Source organism: Neovison vison, chromosome 12 (assembly GCF_020171115.1).
Source record: "Neovison vison isolate M4711 chromosome 12, ASM_NN_V1, whole genome shotgun sequence".
Taxonomy (NCBI): Eukaryota; Metazoa; Chordata; class Mammalia; order Carnivora; family Mustelidae; genus Neogale; species Neogale vison.
The window spans coordinates 82,463,690-82,482,231 of NC_058102.1; the positions used below are offsets into that span (position 1 = coordinate 82,463,690).

Here is an 18,542-nt window from a genome sequence, read left to right on the forward strand (position 1 = left end):
GCAGTACTAATGTACTTACATACTTAGATCTATAAAATATATCATTAAATAAAATTAGGCACAGAAAATATAGTATTCCCGTATGCATGTGAACCTTTTGAGTGAGACTGGGGGTTGAGGATGGACCTAGGGTTAGAGAATCTTCTCATTTTCACTTGGCTTTTAAATGACTTCATATAATTTTTTTAATCAATAAATTAAATCTTCTCCCACTCATGTACATGTGTTTGTCTTTGATATTTGGGTGATGGTGTGGTCTTTCTGAAAATATAAGAACACTTAGAAGCATTACATTGAGTTTGTCTGCAGTACCACTGTTAAAGTGACTGTTTCCCTAATATGAGGCTTGTGGTATCTTAACTCTTTTTTAAATTTAGGGGCTCTGGGGAAGGAAAACAGATACATGTGGTAAGAGTTAAAAAATAAGATGTAAATCTGTTTGTTAAACTCAGCTGTGTTGTTTTTCTGTTTCAGTTACCTAGAAAAGTACGAGAAAGTTCATCATTTTGGGGAGGATGACGATGAGGTACCACCAGGCAATCCAAAGCCACAGCTTCCTATTGGTGCAATTCCATCTTCCTACAATTACCAGCAACACAGTGTGTCAGGTAAGTATCATTGGAGATCGTCCAGCTTTGAATTAGGAAAATAGACATCATCCAGTGAATTAATTCCTTACTTTGCACATGCAACTTTCAAAGATCAACACCTAATTGGTATCCGTGTCCTTTCTGAATAGACTGTGTAAGATTTTTAGTCGTAGGAATTTTCAGTTACAAATATCTATACTTTCAAGTGAAGTTTTTTCCTTATTTTTTTAACTAATGGTTGGTTTAATTTGAATAGTCAGTAAAATGAGAAGAGAGAGGTTGTATAGGGCTAGGGAGGTCAAGACTACTTAGCATCTACTAGATTTTCTACAATTACTGGAACTTCCAGCATCAGAATTCCACGGAAATGTTTCTATTTGAGTATTTTTTCCTAAGGTACCACAGATAAGATTTTTCTTTTTCATTTAAGTCATTCTTATAATAGTTACAGAGGAATCTGCAGCTAAAAAGAGCAGGACTCAAATTGAAAATGATTAGGTTGAGAGTTTAATAAAAAGGTTATTGAGGCAGAGTCAATAAGGGTTCCTCTGTTTAGTAGCTTTGAGTGTTGGGACTGTGTTGACTAGGAAGGGAACTCTAAAGAGACAAGCATCTCTTTTCTTCAGTCACCAACATTTGGCCTAAAAAAGAAGAGATACGTCTTTTTTAAGGGTATTTTCTTGATAAAATTTACAATTTTTTAGATATTTATTATTCTTTATTGGTGGTAGTCCCAGTCTCTTATAGATAATCTGTCACTAGATTTAAGCTTTCTCATTGTGTCGGTATCACTAATTTTATTATCCATTATCTATTTTCAAAGTTTCTTTCATGTTGAATATGACTCCGTATTTCTTTCCCCATCTGTAATAACTAAAGAAACAATCTCCTAGAATCTGATCATTATTAGAAGAGACTTCATCATCTGATGCTTTTGTATAATGGGGGTGGAAGTTGATGGTGATGAGTACAAACCATACCTCACTTTGTTTTTAATGAGTAGTTAATTACCTTAAGAACCAAGATTAAAGGAGAACATTCTAAGTCACCATGTAAAAATCTTGCTAATAGTTTAAGCTGATAAAATAAAATGGGTTGACTTATTAGGTGATACACTCTCTGTTTCTAGAAAGGGCTAATGACCATTACTGAATTCAAGGATGTTATACAGGATATTCCTGCATTGAATGAGACATTATACTAATGATCTTTAAGACCATTTTCAACTTTATATAACTCTGTGTTTTATGTATATTACAGTAATAACAGAACTGTTCATTTTTTTTAGCTTAATACAGTTTGGTGTCTGCTATTACAACTCCCTAACCTGACCCATTTCTACTTTTGATCTTGTTTAGAATGAAATTTTTTCTGGATATTTTTTTCTTTTCTTTCCTCCCCTAATTAAACTGATTACCTCAAGAGAAAAATATGTGAAATAATCCTGGTATTTCAGAAGCCTAATGAAAGTCATTGATAGAGTTATTATTACAAGTTAAGGGAATGACAGAATTGCTTAACTTGGTGTTAGAATAACTCCTTTCTGATATACTGTCATATATGTGTCCCTTTTTTAAAAGGAGAATCTGAGCAGTTAAACATGTAGCATGTTTAACAAAATCAGGATTGGGGGCTAATGAAAGGAAAGAAAGAAGGAATTGCTGGGGAACATCAGACTATAGTATATCTAATTCACACTGAAAAGAGGTAGTATTTTAGAGCAGCATTTATGAATTTGAAGGTGCTTTTTTAAGGAAGAGGCATAACAACATTATGACAGTGTTTGAAAATTAATGTGATTATCAATATACAAAGCAAATCCTTTATTAAGATGCTTTTCAGTTGTCACTAAGGTAAATAGAGTAAGCTTCATACCTGTCAATGTGTGTGTGTCTGTGTATTTTAAATAAACACCAAATTAGACTTACATAGTGGTAGATTAGGAGCCTTTAGGAAATTTTAATTAGAACCTATAGAAGATTTGTGACTACCTCTTTGGTCATACAGTCTTATTGCTCTCTTTGTAGGTTTGGACAAATGTATTTGGATCAGTGTATTTATCTAGAGACATTTATATTGTTGATATTAAGAAAAACTGTTCTAAAATAATATTTTGAAATAATCATTTTCAATTGACAGTAGCTCTAGGACATTTGGCATGGAGTGCAGTTTTAGTTGATGTAATATTGTACACTGATAGAATATGGGACCAGATTTTTCCTTGAAGAAACTTACTCTGGCTTTAAGTGGCAAAAAATTATTGAGTAGATTTTGCCTGGAGTTTTAGGATTATTAAACACTAGCATCAATATATGATAGTTTTGTCATTTATTTGCGTAGTTTTTCATACTTTTCCTTACCACGGATACCTAATCCTTTCTTTTCTTTTCTTCTTTCTCTATTTTGTTGTTGTTGGTATTCATTTGGATGCAGTCAGTTCTGCAGAATTATAGGGAGATTATTAAGTAATTTTTTGTTCATCTTACATTTTAAAATTAAAATAAAAAATTAATTTTTAAGTTAAAGTATATTAAAAATTTATATGCAATATCTTTAGTAGAAAAATTATGAAAGACAAAGTTGACAAATGACAACTCACTGAAATTGTGGAATTTCAGAGCTAGCGAGGATATTAGTGATCATTAATCGAGTCTAATCTTTTTGATAAAAGGAGGTCAAGCACTCTGTTTATTTTCAGTTTTGGTGCTTAAATTTGGAAAAGTTTTATACAGGACGTTGTGTTTTGTTTTGGTTTTTTAATTTTATCAGTTTTATTTAGGTAAAGATTTTCTTTTAAATCCCCCATAGTCTTAAAAAAAAAAAAAAAAACCCGTAGTCTAACAGACATTCAGACTATGATAATCACTGCCAATAATAGAAAAAGTGTATTGTATAATTTCTATAGTGTGAAAAGCACTTCAGGAATAATTCTCCCTTTCAGAATGATTGCCTTAGATTAAGTTTGTCAGCAAACTGCTATAAACTTTGAGTCAAGAATGTTGAAAATAAATTTCTAATCCCATAACAGCTATGAAATTGTAGCTGTTCAATCACATTTCCTTGGGGAAGGGAATGAAAGGGAAGCTCTTAAAATCTTATAAACAATTTCTCCTACATTATGTTAGAAATCTTACCAAGCCTGATATAAAGGACTTTTTGTAATTATCATATTTATTTATTTTATTTTAATTGGAGATGTCTTTGGCAAAGTCACTCAGGAAAGGATGCACTGAATTGAATATCTAATGGTATCTTTCATTCTTCAGTAGCAAACAACAGCAATTTTGAGGTCATCTTGAACCCACATAAACAAGAATGTGACAGATGTTGAATGTGGGTTCATAGTTTTTTCTCTGAAAGAGATTTGTCTGAAAGTTGCATGGAAGCTCTAAACTGTTTAGTTCCAGTGTACAGTATAGAAATATCAAAATCTCTTCTTATATTCACAGAAGTTTTGTTACCTTTTCTCCAGATTTTATGTTTATGTTACGTTGTTATTAGAAGTTTTATTATCAAGATTATAGAAAATGAACAGATATTATTCAGTTTTAAATATTGTAAAGAGTTTCTTGTCATAATAGTTTATTACTCTGTTGTGGAACTTATTTATCATTATTTTAGGGAGAAATTCCTAGACTATTTGAGAACTGAAGAGGTGTCATCTCAGTTGTCTAGTGTGGGAAATAAAGAAATTTCTTCCCTATATAATTTGATTTTGTGGCATGTTGTGATCATAGATTTCTACTTGTAATCCATTTAGTAAGGTTTAAAAAAAATTCTTTAAAAATTCATGTATTTCTGAAATGCCTCATCTAGAGATTTTCTATCTCTTGTTTTCTTGCCTCTTTGTACTAAACTAGTTATATTTTTATGTGAAAAATGTACTTAGGGTATATGTCTGAGGACAGAGCTAGACACAGTGAGAGAGGGAACACAAGCAGGGGGAGTGGGAGAGGGAAAAGCAGGTTTCCCACCTAGCAGGGAGCCTGATGTGGGGGCCAATCACAGGACCCTGGGATCATGACCTGAGCCGAAGGCAGACATTTAACAACTGAGCCACCCAGGCGCCCCTAAAGTTTTGAAGATGTTATAAATTAATTGTCATACAGAAAATCTTAGTTAACTTGGCTTAGGCAAAGGTTTCTTAGGACATGAAAGCATGAACTATAAAGTAAAAATTTATAAATCAGACTTCTATCAAAATTCAAAACTTGTGCTCTTCAAAGACACTTTTAAGAAAAAAAGATAAGCCATTGTTTGGGAGAAAATATTTATTAAATGTTAGATTCAGAATATTTAAAACTGGTTGTTAAAATGCTGGCAGGGATGCAAAGCAACAGGAACCCTGTATATTGTCAGTAGAAATGCAAGATGCTGTAAGCCACTTTGGAAAACAGCTTCACGGTTTCTTACACAGTTAAATATATACTTATATATGGTCCAGAAATCCAAGGGAAAGGAAAAAATATTTCTGCACGAATTTCTGTATATGAATGTTTATAGCAGCAGTGTTCATAAGTCCCCAAAACTGAAAACCATCCAGATGTCCCTCATCTAGGGAATGGATGAACAAATTGTGTTCTACCCTTTCTGTAGCATTAAAAAGAAACAAACTACTAATACATGCATCAACATGGATTGAAAGAAATCAGATATAAAAGACTACATACTGGGGTTGTCTGGGTGGCTCAGTGGGTTAAGCCTCTGCCTTCAGCTCAGGTCATGGTCTCAGAATCAGGATCGAGCCCCACATCGGGCTCTCTGCTCAGCAGGGAGCCTGCTTCCCCCTCTCTCTGCCTGCCTTTCTGCCTGCTTGTGATCTCTGTCAAATAAATAAAATCTTTAAAAAAAAAAAAGACTACATACTGTATGATTCCATTTATTTGTTATTTTGAAATAAAATTATAGAAACAATAGATCAGTGTTTGTGGGTAGAACAGGGGTTTAACTGCAGAAAAGGTTAAATAAACTTTTTGCAGTGATGGAAATATTCTTTATCTTCATTGTGATTGTGGTTTTTTAAAAAAAATTGTCAATACTCATAGAACGAAAAAAGCATGAATTTTACTGTATTAATTATATTGCCATAAATCTGACCCAAAAAATGATAATTCTCCTATAGTTTGGTAAAGAAGGTAGCCAAAGTCTCTAAAATCATGATATTGTTAAAAATTTCAAAGGAACTAGTATCCCTGGCTTACAATATATAAAAACCTGATTCAGTCCCTTGAAGTAGGAGAGTAAAAAGTGTAGAGTATGTAAATTTAATGATATATTAATAATTTGGTAATGATATCCAAGAGGGAATAATAGTACCTTTTTTTTGTATTTTAATACTTTCTGAAGACTATAATTTTAACTTAAGTTTAGAAAGTCAAACTCTTTAAACTTCTACTTAATTTAAATTTTATAAAGGAAAACAAGCTTCTGTCCTGCATTTGTAAGATATTAATGATAATGGTTTTTAATCCTTGATATACTTAAGATGTTTTATTTTTATCTTAGATTATCTGCGTCAAAGTTATGGGCTATCTATGGACTTCAATTCGCCAAATGATTATAATAAATTGGTGCTTTCACTGTTATCTGGACTCCCAAATGAAGTGGACTTTGCTATTAATGTATGCACTCTTCTATCAAATGAAAGCAAGCACGTCATGCAACTTGAAAAAGACCCTAAAATCATCACTTTATTACTTGCTAATGCCGGGGTGTTTGATGACAGTAAGTTTTAAGCTGAACCTATCATATCGTATGATCATTTTATAAGGGTATTAGGGATTTTTTAAAAAGGCTTTTAAGGAGAGAAATAATTTTTATTGGTATAATAGCATTCTTTATTTGCTTTTATTGTATTAAATGTGTTTTTTAAGATAATGAAGGGGGGTTTTAGTCTTAAATATTCAAATAGTAATGATCTCACTAGAACTTTTGAAATAAAAATCTTGGATTTTTCTTAGAGTAGTGATAAGGGTTTCTTGATGTTAGAAGATTGTTTGATACAAAATCTTGATATAAAAAACTAGGATCTGGAAGAAATTGTTTTTTTCCTAATGTGTCATTGTAATTTTTAATTAAACAGTTTGTCGGTGTATTTAAAAATTTGCTGCCTAAATAAAATAAAAGTTATCAGATATTTCACATCCTTTTTACTTATAGGATTTGCTAGTTGTAGATTTTTGTAAGTCACATTCTTTATTTTCTATGATATGGTCTCTTATTTCATCTAGATTACTCTTAAGACTAAATTGTTCAAAAAGAAAAAAAAGATTAAATTTTTTATTTCTCTAATTGTAGTTAAAAGGGATTTAGAAAATATGTTTTGAAATTTTTTTCTGCTCATGGTTTTTCATTTTAAAATATGTTGGCTGAATGTTATTGATATATAATTTTTTCTTGCTAAGCAACCCTCCTTCTATTCCAATGCCATTGTAACTTCTTTTTTTCCCCGAAGTATATACTATTAAAGGTTAAATTACAGGATAATTCGAAATAGGGTAGATAGCATGAATCAAAAGGAAGTTCTGGGTGCACATAGTCACAAGGAGAGAGGGATTTAATTTATCCCCTGGGGAAAAAAAAGACTGAGCAGTTCAAGAACAAACTGCCCATAATGTCTTCTCAACAATTCAGATAAATGGAGAAAAAAAAAGGATAAGGTATTGACATATTGAAATTTTTTTTATCATGTAGAAACTATTTGTATAGCACAGTAGAGATAGTTTGAGAGAGAATTTCTTTAATATTTTATAGATTCAGGAAAGTTATTGCTTTTATCTTTCAGTAGCAACATGTTTGCAAATGAGTTCATTTTTTTGCAGTTTGATTTGGGTCAGGTGGTAGATTCTTAAACCATAATTTTATTTGGGATTGTCCAAGTAGGATTCTTTAGAATTTGATAGGTACTTAGGTTGTATGAAGACAATTCTGAAATGTTTAAACAAAAGTGAAAACTAGTTTCTTACCCTGCCTGAAAGTCTCATTGGTTACATGAGGGAGGAACAAAGTACTTCTCAGTTTGTATTATAACTTTGGAGATCTAAATTTGGTGGAATTCGGTCTTACTTTCATGTTCTGTGGTTCCTAATACTTTGTTTTGATCTTTTTTTTTTTTTAATTTATCAGACAGAGATCACAAGTAGGCAGAGAGGCAGACGGAGAGAGAGGGGGAAGCAGGCTCCCTGCTGAGCAGAGAGCCAGGACCCTGGGACCATGACCTGAGCCAAGGGAGAGGCTTTAACCCACTGAGCCACCCAGGCGCCCCTTGTTTTGATCTTTTAAGGACATCTTCCAGCATTTAGTAGAGAATAAAGTTAAAAATGTTCACATTTAGAAACCTTAAAATGAAGTTTTTAGAAAAATTAATTATTTTCAAACCAGAATAATTTTAAGTCTTGACCATTTAATCATTGGATAAGGATTACGTGTGTGTGTGTAGTTTTGGTATACTGAGGCATGACATTCTTCAGACCTAGTTTGTGCATTTTTTAGTCACTTTTAATTATCTAAAAGCCTAAATCATTAATGAGTGTAGCAGTCTAAAACTAGTAATCTAGCAAATGATATTTAAGGAGTATTACTATCATTTCAACAGTGAGAAGTTTAGAGTTCCAGACTACATAGGGACTTTATGAAGACCCTGTACCTAAAGCAGTGATTTACATTAGGAAAGTAAATCCTTTAACTTTGAGGATTATCAATATATTTGATTTGGTTAGGCTTTTGAGAGGTTTTGTTTTATTTATTTATTTATTTATTTTTACATATTTTTTTTATGTATTTGACAGAGAGAGAGAGATCACAAGTAGGCAGAGAGGTAGGTGGGGGGGGGGCAGGCTCCCTGCTGAGCAGAGAGCCTGATGCGAGGCTCCATCCCAGGACCCTGAGATCATGACCTGAGCCTAAGGCAGAGGCTTTAACCCACTGAGCCACCCAGGTGTCCCTGATTTATTTTTTAGGACATGGAGTTTTAATGAGATAAATGTAGATGACACATCCTTTATAAAGTATGTCTTTTTTTGTCTGTGTATTTGAAGATGTATAGTAAAAGTTCTATTTGACAAAAAAATTAATTTTTCCATCTTATATTTCCATTCAATATTCTTTTCCCAGTGAAGTTTTTCTTTGTAACAAAACTTTGTTTCTTTAGTGGTCTTATTTAGTGATAAGTGGGTTTCATTTTTCTAATTAAATTGCTACTTATATGTAAGTTTGCTATTTTATGAAATTATTTATTTATTAAAACTTTCACATCTATTCTTTTATCATTTCCTCATGACCCTGTTTTTAATATTAATATCATTGATAAACTTAATTTATGTTAAAATTTACTCCTCATCCTTTTTAATATTTTTTCAATGAAAATTCTTATTCTAATCTAAATACTTCATAAACTTTTTTTTTACTCAATATTAAGGAAATATTAGGTCTGAACTTAAAGACATAGTAATATTATAAAGATTCAGTGAATCTTTTTACAACAGAAAATATAGCCATTTGCTATGGTGGTTACAACATATCCATTAAGGATGTGTTTTTGTTTTTTAAAGAATTTTGTTCACAAAACTAGTTCTTCTATTAACAATTGCCACTATATAGTTTTCTTTCTGTATTCCAGAAGAACTAGCTTTCATTACAGAATTAATACCATAGTTGATGAAAGCACTTCCCTAATTTTTAAAGGCAGATGCTTATTGTGTCACAGTTGAAGACATTTATATAATACTGCTTAACTGTCTGGTTCCATAAACTGACGATGTGAGCTGGAAATATAAAGGAGGAAAAAAATTATGTAACATGTACTTATGCCTTAACTTTTGTTGTGGGGGACTTAAGGGTACAGTGTTACTAAGAATTTGAATTGAATGATTTGATTTTTCTTCTGAACGACTCTATCACATGCAAAGAAGTTATAGGCCTGAGTGTGTTTCTTAAGGGAGATTTCGTTTGTGGGAATTATTTCCAAAGAATGCCTTGCCCTTTATTATTTGAAATATGAATTACACAATTATTTTTGAAATTAATATAAAGATTTAAAATTTTTAAAATCTGGCAACCTGATAGCAATAGCATTCCTTTGACTTTTTGATATTTTTCTCCTCTAGAAATGAAGCCTAATACAGAGTAACTGTTATAGTACTCTTCATTTTTTTTCTCTATTGTTTGTATAAATATTATAAAAATGAGTTGTGTATTTTTAGTTTATGGAAAAACAAGTTTTTTAAAATTCTGTAATTTAAAAAATTATATTTCAAAAGAGATTATCATGACTTTTTATCATTTACCATGAAATAGTTTTTAGCAAAGATACTTAGATGTATTTTTATTGTTTTTTCCACATCTATCTTAAGGAATTAAGTGGAAGAATAAGTCCATTTTACTGAATATACTGTTTATTCTTTTAGCTTTAGGATCCTTTTCTACTGTATTTGGTGAAGAATGGAAGGAGAAGACTGATAGAGATTTTGTTAAGGTAACTCACATTAAATATTGAACCATTGAATTACATGTCACCAAGGGTGAAGGATCCATGGTTGCTTATTTTATATACATACCACTTATACTTTAATCTTTAGGGTAATATATAAAGATACCTATTTAAAAGTAGTGATTGAGTAAAAAAATGGAGTGGCTAATAAATAAAATTCTGTTTTTATTATACATTGATTTCTAAAAATGACAAATCTATAACAAAAGCAGTAAGTCTGAGAATGCCTAGATTCTGAGCAGTAATCCTTAAGGCTGTTTTTCAGTTCTCTTAATCGCTCTTTAGTTGTATCTAATATTTCACTTGACTCATTTGTTAAATGTGTTAAATGTGTGTTTTAATTTCTAGAACGGCTCTTCATATTTTTTCAAATTTGTCCTTTTGATCTTTTATACTTTTAGTAAATCAAATAATATATATTTAAATATACTTTATTAATATCCAAATTATGTATACATTAAATTTATACAAATGTAAGTGTATAAATATCTAAAATATAAGTTTAAAATTATGTGTACAAAAACACACACACCTGACAATTCTGATACATAAGCCTCTTGGATTCTAATTCTAGTCGTTCTGAGTCAGGGTAGATTCTTCCTTCGTGTCTTATAATCTTGGCTTATAAATTTTAGCAGACTTTTCTATGGGATTTTTGTGTGGATTGGATGGAGAGTTCATTTCTTCACTTCTTGTTGGGATTTGCTAGTCACCAGAAAATAAATACTGGTCAGATTGACTTTATATTAATTTTGTTATGGGAGATTTTTTGATGATTCTGGTAATAAAGCCAAATTTATGGGGGCTGTGGAGCAGGCTAGTGGTGAAATATTTGGGAGATTGTTTTTAACTCAAACTCAAATAGAGACAGTCAACTCTTTTTGCTCTCTTTATTTGGGGGTGTTAGATCTTCTAGTTTCTCACCATGATATGGAGTTGAATATTAATTCCCCACTTCACAAGTTTACCCAAAGTCTTATATTCTGTCCTTACCCCACCCATTAAAAGCCAAGCCTCTTGGTTGTAGTTAAGCAGATGATTTCCTTTTAACTGCAGAAAAGTGGTGATTAAAGTGTAAGATGCACAAATTGTGTATTTATTTATGCAATCACAATGGGGAGTGGGAGTTGTGAGTATAATTGCTAATTACTTGAAATCTAGAAGACACAAATATGTTGAAGATGATTAGATGATCACCTCTCTTGCATGTGTTCATTAATTTCTGCTCTTTATATTTCTTTTTATATGCTATATTTTTTGGATTTAATTTACCACACTTTTTATAATCTCTTGGTGCTTAGAGCATTGATTTTTAGTTTTGTTTTTTCTAATACATACATTTTAATACATACATTTAAAGCCATAAAATTCTTTCTAAGCACATATTTAACTTTATTCTCCCAATTCTGATATTTCATGTTTTCATAACTCATAGTATCTTATAATTTCCATTATGACATCTGCTTGATACATGGATAGTTTTGAAGGGAAGTTCTTTCTTTCTTTTTTTTTTTAAGTTTTTAAAAAAAATTCCAGTTAGTTGGCATACAGTGCAATGTTAGTTTCAGGTATACAGTATAGTGATTCAACACTTCCATACAACAACCTTTGCTAATCACAGCAAGTGTTCTCCTTAGCCTCTATCTTGTATTTCACCCATATCCCCACCCACCTTCCGTCTGATAACCATCCATTTGTTCCCTGTAGTTAAGAGTCTGTTTCTTGAGTTACCTCTCTCTCTTTTTTCCCCTTTGCTTGTTTTGTTTCTTAAATTCATATATGAGTGAAATCATATAGTATTCATCTTTCTCTGACTTATTTCACTAACCATTATACTCTCTAGCTCTATCCATGTCATTGGAAATGACAAGACTTCATTCATTTGTTGGATGAATAATATTCCTTTGTATGTATATAATCTATGTATTTAGAGATATAAACATAGATATAGATATAAAAGGGAAAATATGCCAGTCTTCTTTATCCATTCTTCAGTTTAAGACACTTGGACTTTTTCCATAATTTGGCTATTGTAGATAATGCTGTTATAAATAAATAAATACAGGAGTGCATGAATTTCTTCAAATGAGTATTTTTGTAATTCTTTGGGTAAGTACCAAGTAGGTGCAATTGCTGGATCCTAGGGTAGTTCTATTTTTAACATTTTGAGGAACCTCCATTTTGTTTCCCAGACTGGCTGCACCAGTTTAAATGTTCACCAACGGAGAAAGAGGGTTCCCCTTTTTCCACATCCTCAACAACACCTATTATTTTTTGTTTTGTTGATTTTAGCCATTCAGACTACTGTGAGGTGATACCTCATTGTGGTTTTGATTTGTATTTCCCTGATGGTGAGCATCTTTTCATGTCTATTTTGGCCATCAGTATGTCTTCTTTGGAAAAATGTCTATTCATGCCTTCTGCCCATTTTTTAATTGGATGATTTGCTTTTGGATGTTGAGTTTTAGAAATTATTTATGTATTTTGGATACTAACCCTTTATCAGATATGTCATTTGCAAATATATTCTCAAAGGGAAGTTTCTTAATATTCAAAAAACATACAATTTTTGTAGTTTTCTTTTTCTTTAAGAAACAAGGCAGAGGATCATAGGGGAAGGGGGTGGGGGATGGGATAGCTGGGCAATGGACATAGGGGTGGGTATGTATTGTAGTAAGCTCTGGGTATTGTGTAATACTGATGAATCACAGATGTTTACCCTTCAAACAAACATTATATATGTTATTTCAAAAAGAAGAAGAGCAATGGAAAAAAAATCTAACTGAATTTCACTATGCAGAAACAATATGCTTTGTGTAATCTTAAACTTCTGAAATACGTTCATTTATTTCATAGTCTAGCACTGATGAGATTTTATAAACACTGTATTTATATATATTTTGAAGTTATTGGATATAAATTTCTATGTATATCAGGCCAACATGGTTAATCATGATATTTGTATTTTTATATCAGTACTGGCTGCTTTGTCCCTTTCTTCATTTATGGAATGAGGCATGTTAAGAACACTCAGTATGACTGGGGATGTGACTTTCCTTATAGTTCTATAATACTGTGTTTTTGTATTTCAAGACTGTTACATAGTGTACTTTATGCTCATCTTCAACTGGTCAGTTGAACATATGAAGTATCCTTTTTACCTTTAAGTCTACTAGTTTTTTGGGTGGGGGTCTTTTATCAATATAATATTATCTTCCCTTTGTTTGTGGTTTCTGTGGCTCATATTTTTTTGCCTTTAACCTTTCTTACTTACCCTTCTATTTTAGATGTTTTTTGTGCCTTTTAAAAAAATTTTTTTTAAGATTTGTATTTATTTGTTTGACAGAGAGATCACAAATAGGCAGAGGCAGAGGGGGAAACAGGCTCCCTGCTGAGCAGAAAGCCCTATGTGGGGCTCGATTCCGGGACCCTGAGAACATGACCTGAGCTGAAGGCAGAGGCTTAACCCACTGAGCCACGCAGGCACCCCAGGCCTTTTTTTTTTTTTTTTTTAATAAACAACATATACTTGGGCTTTTTTTTTTCCCCCCAGTGTGAAAAATTGTTTTTAAATTTTTACATTTATTCAATTTACATTAAACGTAATTGTCATATAATTGTGTTTAAACCTGCAGTGTTTCAAATTGGTTTCTATGTTAGATTCCTACCTATTTGGTTTTGGTTTTTTCTCTTCCTCCTTTCTTACCTTTTTATTTAACTGAGTATTTATTATTCAGTATTCTGAATGTTGAGTTTTGCCTACTGTTTTTTTGGTATTTAGATACTTTTTCTGTTCTCTTAGTGATTACACTAGAGATTATAATTTTAATTTTTACTGATATAGGAAATTAGTACTTTTACCACTTTCTGGATAATGTAGGGACACTAGAACAACTCTCATCTCCATTTACTCACTTTTGTTTTATATATACTGCTCTCATTATTCATTGCTTTGCTCTTTTTCAGACTTCTTAAAATAGAATCTTAGATCATTGGTTTTAAACTTCTTGTTTAATGTCAGTTTATAAAGCTATAAATTCTTTCTCTAAACTGCTTGAGTTGTGTCTCACAAATTTTCTTTTTTTTTTTTTTTTAAAGATTTTATTTATTTATTTGACAGAGAGAAATTACAAGTAGAGAGGCAGGCAGAGAGAGAGAGAGGGAAGCAGGCTCCCTGCTGAGCAGAGAGCCCCATGCGGGACTCGATCCCAGGACTCTGAGATCATGACCTGAGCCGAAGTCAGCGGCTTAACCACTGAGCCACCCAGGCTCCCTCACAAATTTTCTTATGTTAAGTTTTCATTATCATTAAGTTAAAGGTGTTTTCTCATATCTCTTGTGATTTCTTCTTTAATTTATGGCTTATATAGAAGTATGATATTTAATTTTGGGGTTTTTTTCCAAGTAGCTTTTAGTATTAGTATTATTGCTATAGTTATTACTCATTTTAATCACATTCCATTGTTGTCAGAGAACATAAGTTTATATAAGTTCTTTTATTTAGTTAGTTTTTATTTATTTATTTTTTGAGAGAGTATGATGTGAGCAGGGCGACAGACAGCGGAGTGGCAGAGGAAGAGAGAGAATCTTAAGCAGACTCCATGCCCACTGCAGAGCATGACATGGGCTCAGTCTCATGACCTTGAGATCATGACCTGAGCCAAAACCAAGAGGTGGACACTTAACCACCTGAACCACCTAGGCACCCCTATATAAGGTCTTTTAAACTTATCAAGACTTGTTTTAGCATATGGTCTTAGTGACTGTTTCATACACAGTTGAAAACAATGTATGCTCTATTGATGGGTACAGTATTTATTAATAACAAGTCAAGGTATTTGACAGTGTTCAAGATTTTTGTATAGTTATGCTTCTCTGTATAATTATTTTATGATTTCTTCAGAGATGAGTGTTAAAATCATCAAAAGTATGAATGTTTATATCTCCTTTTAGTTGTCAGTATTTGTTTTGTGTATTTCGAACCTCTGTTATTTGTTGAATATACATTTAGGATTATTACATTTTCTTGATAACTTAGCTTTTATTTTTTATTACAGAACATTCCTCTGACCTCTGATAATATCCCATCTCCTGAAGTCTCTTCACTGGTGTAATTTATCTACAGCAGCTTTCTTATGATTAATGTTTTCATGATATATCTTTTTCTATTCTTATGCTTTTCGTGTGTGTGTGTGTTTAAGATTTATTTATTTGAAAGAGAGAGAGCAAGAAGGAGCAGGAGGGGCAGAGGGAGAGGGAGAGAGAATCCCAAACAGATTCCACGCTGAACATGGAGCCTGACACAGGGCTTAATCTCACAACCTGGAGATCACAACCTAAGCTGAAACCAAGAGTCAGACAACTAACTGTATCACTTGGACACCCCATTTCATCTGTGGTTTTATATAGTTTCTTAAGGATAGCTTATACTTGAATCTTACTTCCTTTAATCTGCTTTTTGTTCAATTTGTTCCTTTTTATCAAGCATTCAGACCATTTACACTTTATGAAATTATTGATATGGTTGAATTTTGATTCTTAGCTTTTATTTACCTGAAAATTTTATTTTACCTTTATGTTTGAAAGATATTTTTGCCGGATATAAAATTGTTTCCAGGGTATTGTCTGAGCAGTTTAAGATAATGTTTCATTGCCATCTGATTTGCATTTTTACTGACAGGAAGTCAGTTTTATTCATATTGTTTTGTGTGTGATGTGTTTTCTCTGACTACTTTTAAGGTATTCTCTAAATCATTGATTTTTATTTTGTTTAGGATGTGCTTTGTTGAGGTCTTCTTCGATTTTCCTGCTTTGGGTTTATTTAGCTCTCTTGTTTGGTATTTTGCAAGAAATTTGGAAAGTTTTGGCAGTTATTCCTTCAAATTTTTTTTCTTTCCCCTCCTATTTTTCTGAGACTATGTTGTTGTTTTTTTTTCAAATTAACATATAATGTATTATTTGCCCCAGGGTACAGGTCTGTGAATCATCAGGCATATACATTTCAAGCACTCACCATAGCACATACCCTCCCCAATGTCCATAACCCAGCTGCCCTATCCCTACCTCCCCACCCCCAGCAACCCTCAGTTTGTTTCATGAGATTAAGAGTCTCTTATGGTTTGTCTTCTCCTGATCCCATCTTGTTTCATTTTTTCCTTCCTTACCCCCCACAACCCCCACCCTGCCTCTCAAATTCCTCATATCAGAGAGATTATATGATAATTATCTTTCTCTGAGACTATGTTTATTCAAATGTTAGACCATATACTGTCTCACAGGCTATAGAAGTTCTGTTCATTGTTTTTAGACCTTTTTTTCCTTCTGTGTATTTCATGGATGTTTCTATTATCCTGTTTTCATTTTCTCTTATCCTATTAAGCCCATCTAGTCATACTTTTTTATTTCAGATACTGTTTTCAGGGGGTATAGCTCAGTGGTAGAGCAGTTGACTGCAGATACTGTTTTCAGCTCTAGAAATTCTATTTGATTCTCTTTTATATCATCCCATTTTCCTCCTAATTGTGCTCATAGTTTCCTTTAAATCTTTGCCAATATTTAATAAAAAGAAAATTTTATTCAAAAATGTTTAAAATTCTTTTCTTTCTTTTCTATAACTTTTTTTTTAAATTTTATTTACTTATTTGACAGACAGATTACAAGTAGGCAGAGAGGCAGTCAGAGAGAGGAGGAAGCGTGCTCCCCACTGAGCAGAGAGCCCGATGCAGGGCTCGATCCCAGGACCCTGGGACCATGACCTGAGCCGAAGGCAGAGGCTTTAACCCACTGAGCTACCCAGGCGCCCTTAAAATTCTTTTCTAATTCCATTATCTTTATTACTTCTGGGTCTGTTTTTGTTGAAACTATTTTTGTCTTAGTTATGGATCATGCTTCCTACTTTCTTTGCACATGCAGTAATTTTTTATTAAATATGAATATTGAGAATGTTACATTATTGAGTGTTTGGATTTTGGTGACTTTCAAGAAGGTAGGACTTTGTTCTGGCATGCTTTCAGCTGACATACAGATTGTGACATACCAATCCTTTAGAACGTTTTAAAGCTTTGTTATGACTGAGATAGATTAGCCTTTCCTCTAGCACCAGTTTATCCCTACTCCTAAGGCATGGCTTTGTTTGGATTTCTACTGAATTTGCAGGGTATTTAATGAGTTTTCTCTATTTTGTGAATTGTTCAGTTATAACTCCTCATTAATTGTTCTCTCTGGGTTTTTCTTGCTGAGGTTTTAGAGTTCAAACATGCATATGCATAGTTTAGTACTCAGCAATCAGCTCTAGAAATTCCCCTGCAGATTCATTGAGTTTTCTTTTCATTGCTCCTCTTTCTTGCAAATTTGCTCTCAAATTCTATTTCTGCTGGCCTTACTGAACTCTGATCAGTTTCCTCAGCTTAGAAATCACTACGATCTCTTGAATTTATTGTCTCTGTGCTATAGTCTAGAGTGTCTGTGAAACTATGGGGCAATGATTGAACTCACTTCCTTTGTTTTCCACATTTCAGTGATTATGTTGTCCAGTCTCTGAAAACAGTTGTTTTATACATACCGGTTTTATGATAGGAAGAGGACTACCAAAGTACTAATTACTGCATTATGGCCTTAGCAAAAGTTCTTTCCAGGCATTTTTTCTTAAGATTTTAGTTTTAAGCATATTTTTACCTCATAAAACATTTTTTTAGTATTTTATTCATTCATTATTTATTTTGATTTAAACCACATCTCTCTTTTCACATATTTTTCTTTATTACTGGTTTATGAAGGGTCAATTTTCTCAGTTTTCATTTGCCAGGTTTCCTTTTTAGTGAAGGGCAGTTTCTCTGTTTAAAGATTTAAGTTTGCCAAATATTTTCTTTCATCGCTTAGGAAATGTCCATTGTCTTTTGGCTTCCATTATTTTATTTTATTTTTTTACAAAGTCTGCTGTCAGTTTAGTTCGTAGTCCTTTTAAGATTATCCTTTTTTTTTTTTTTTTTCTGTCTTTGCGCTTAAGTTGGGGTTCTTTTGTATCTTTGCTTTTCAGGAATTTTATTATTTTATTTTCATATTCCTACACATTTTTATTTCTCTTTCTTTATTATTTGGAGTGCTGCTTAAATCTGTAGGTTAACTTCTTTAAATTGTTTTAGAAAATTCTTTGCCCTGTCTCTTCAAATACTGTTTCTGCCCATTCTCTCTCTTGATTCTCGGGAATTCGGATTATTCTTAAGCTGTTACTTTTCACTGTATGTTCTGTGTCTTGTATGGGTTTTTCCCCCAACCTTTTGCCTCTTTATGCTTCCAAATTGTATTTTCTTCTACACTTCTAGTTCATTCTTTTTTGAGTTGTATATAATCAGTCATTAAATTGAATTTTTCTTTTCAGTTTAGAATTTCTCTTTCATTCTTATAGTTTTCACTTATTTGCCAAATTTTTCATTCTCTTATTTCTTTGAATTTATTATCCATGATCA

At 32.3% G+C, this 18,542-nt stretch overlaps 1 protein-coding gene across 1 annotated transcript in view; it reads left to right on the forward strand.

Moving 5' to 3' along the window:
- The window catches only part of ARID2 (AT-rich interaction domain 2), a 163,824-nt gene that overhangs the window by 84,262 nt on the left and 61,020 nt on the right, over positions 1 to 18,542 (forward strand). Inside the window, exons 4-6 of the mRNA XM_044228747.1 lie at positions 475 to 608; positions 6,096 to 6,314; positions 9,995 to 10,062. Of these exons, the coding sequence (XP_044084682.1) occupies positions 475 to 608; positions 6,096 to 6,314; positions 9,995 to 10,062 (421 nt within the window). The remainder of the gene's footprint in view (positions 1 to 474; positions 609 to 6,095; positions 6,315 to 9,994; positions 10,063 to 18,542) is intronic.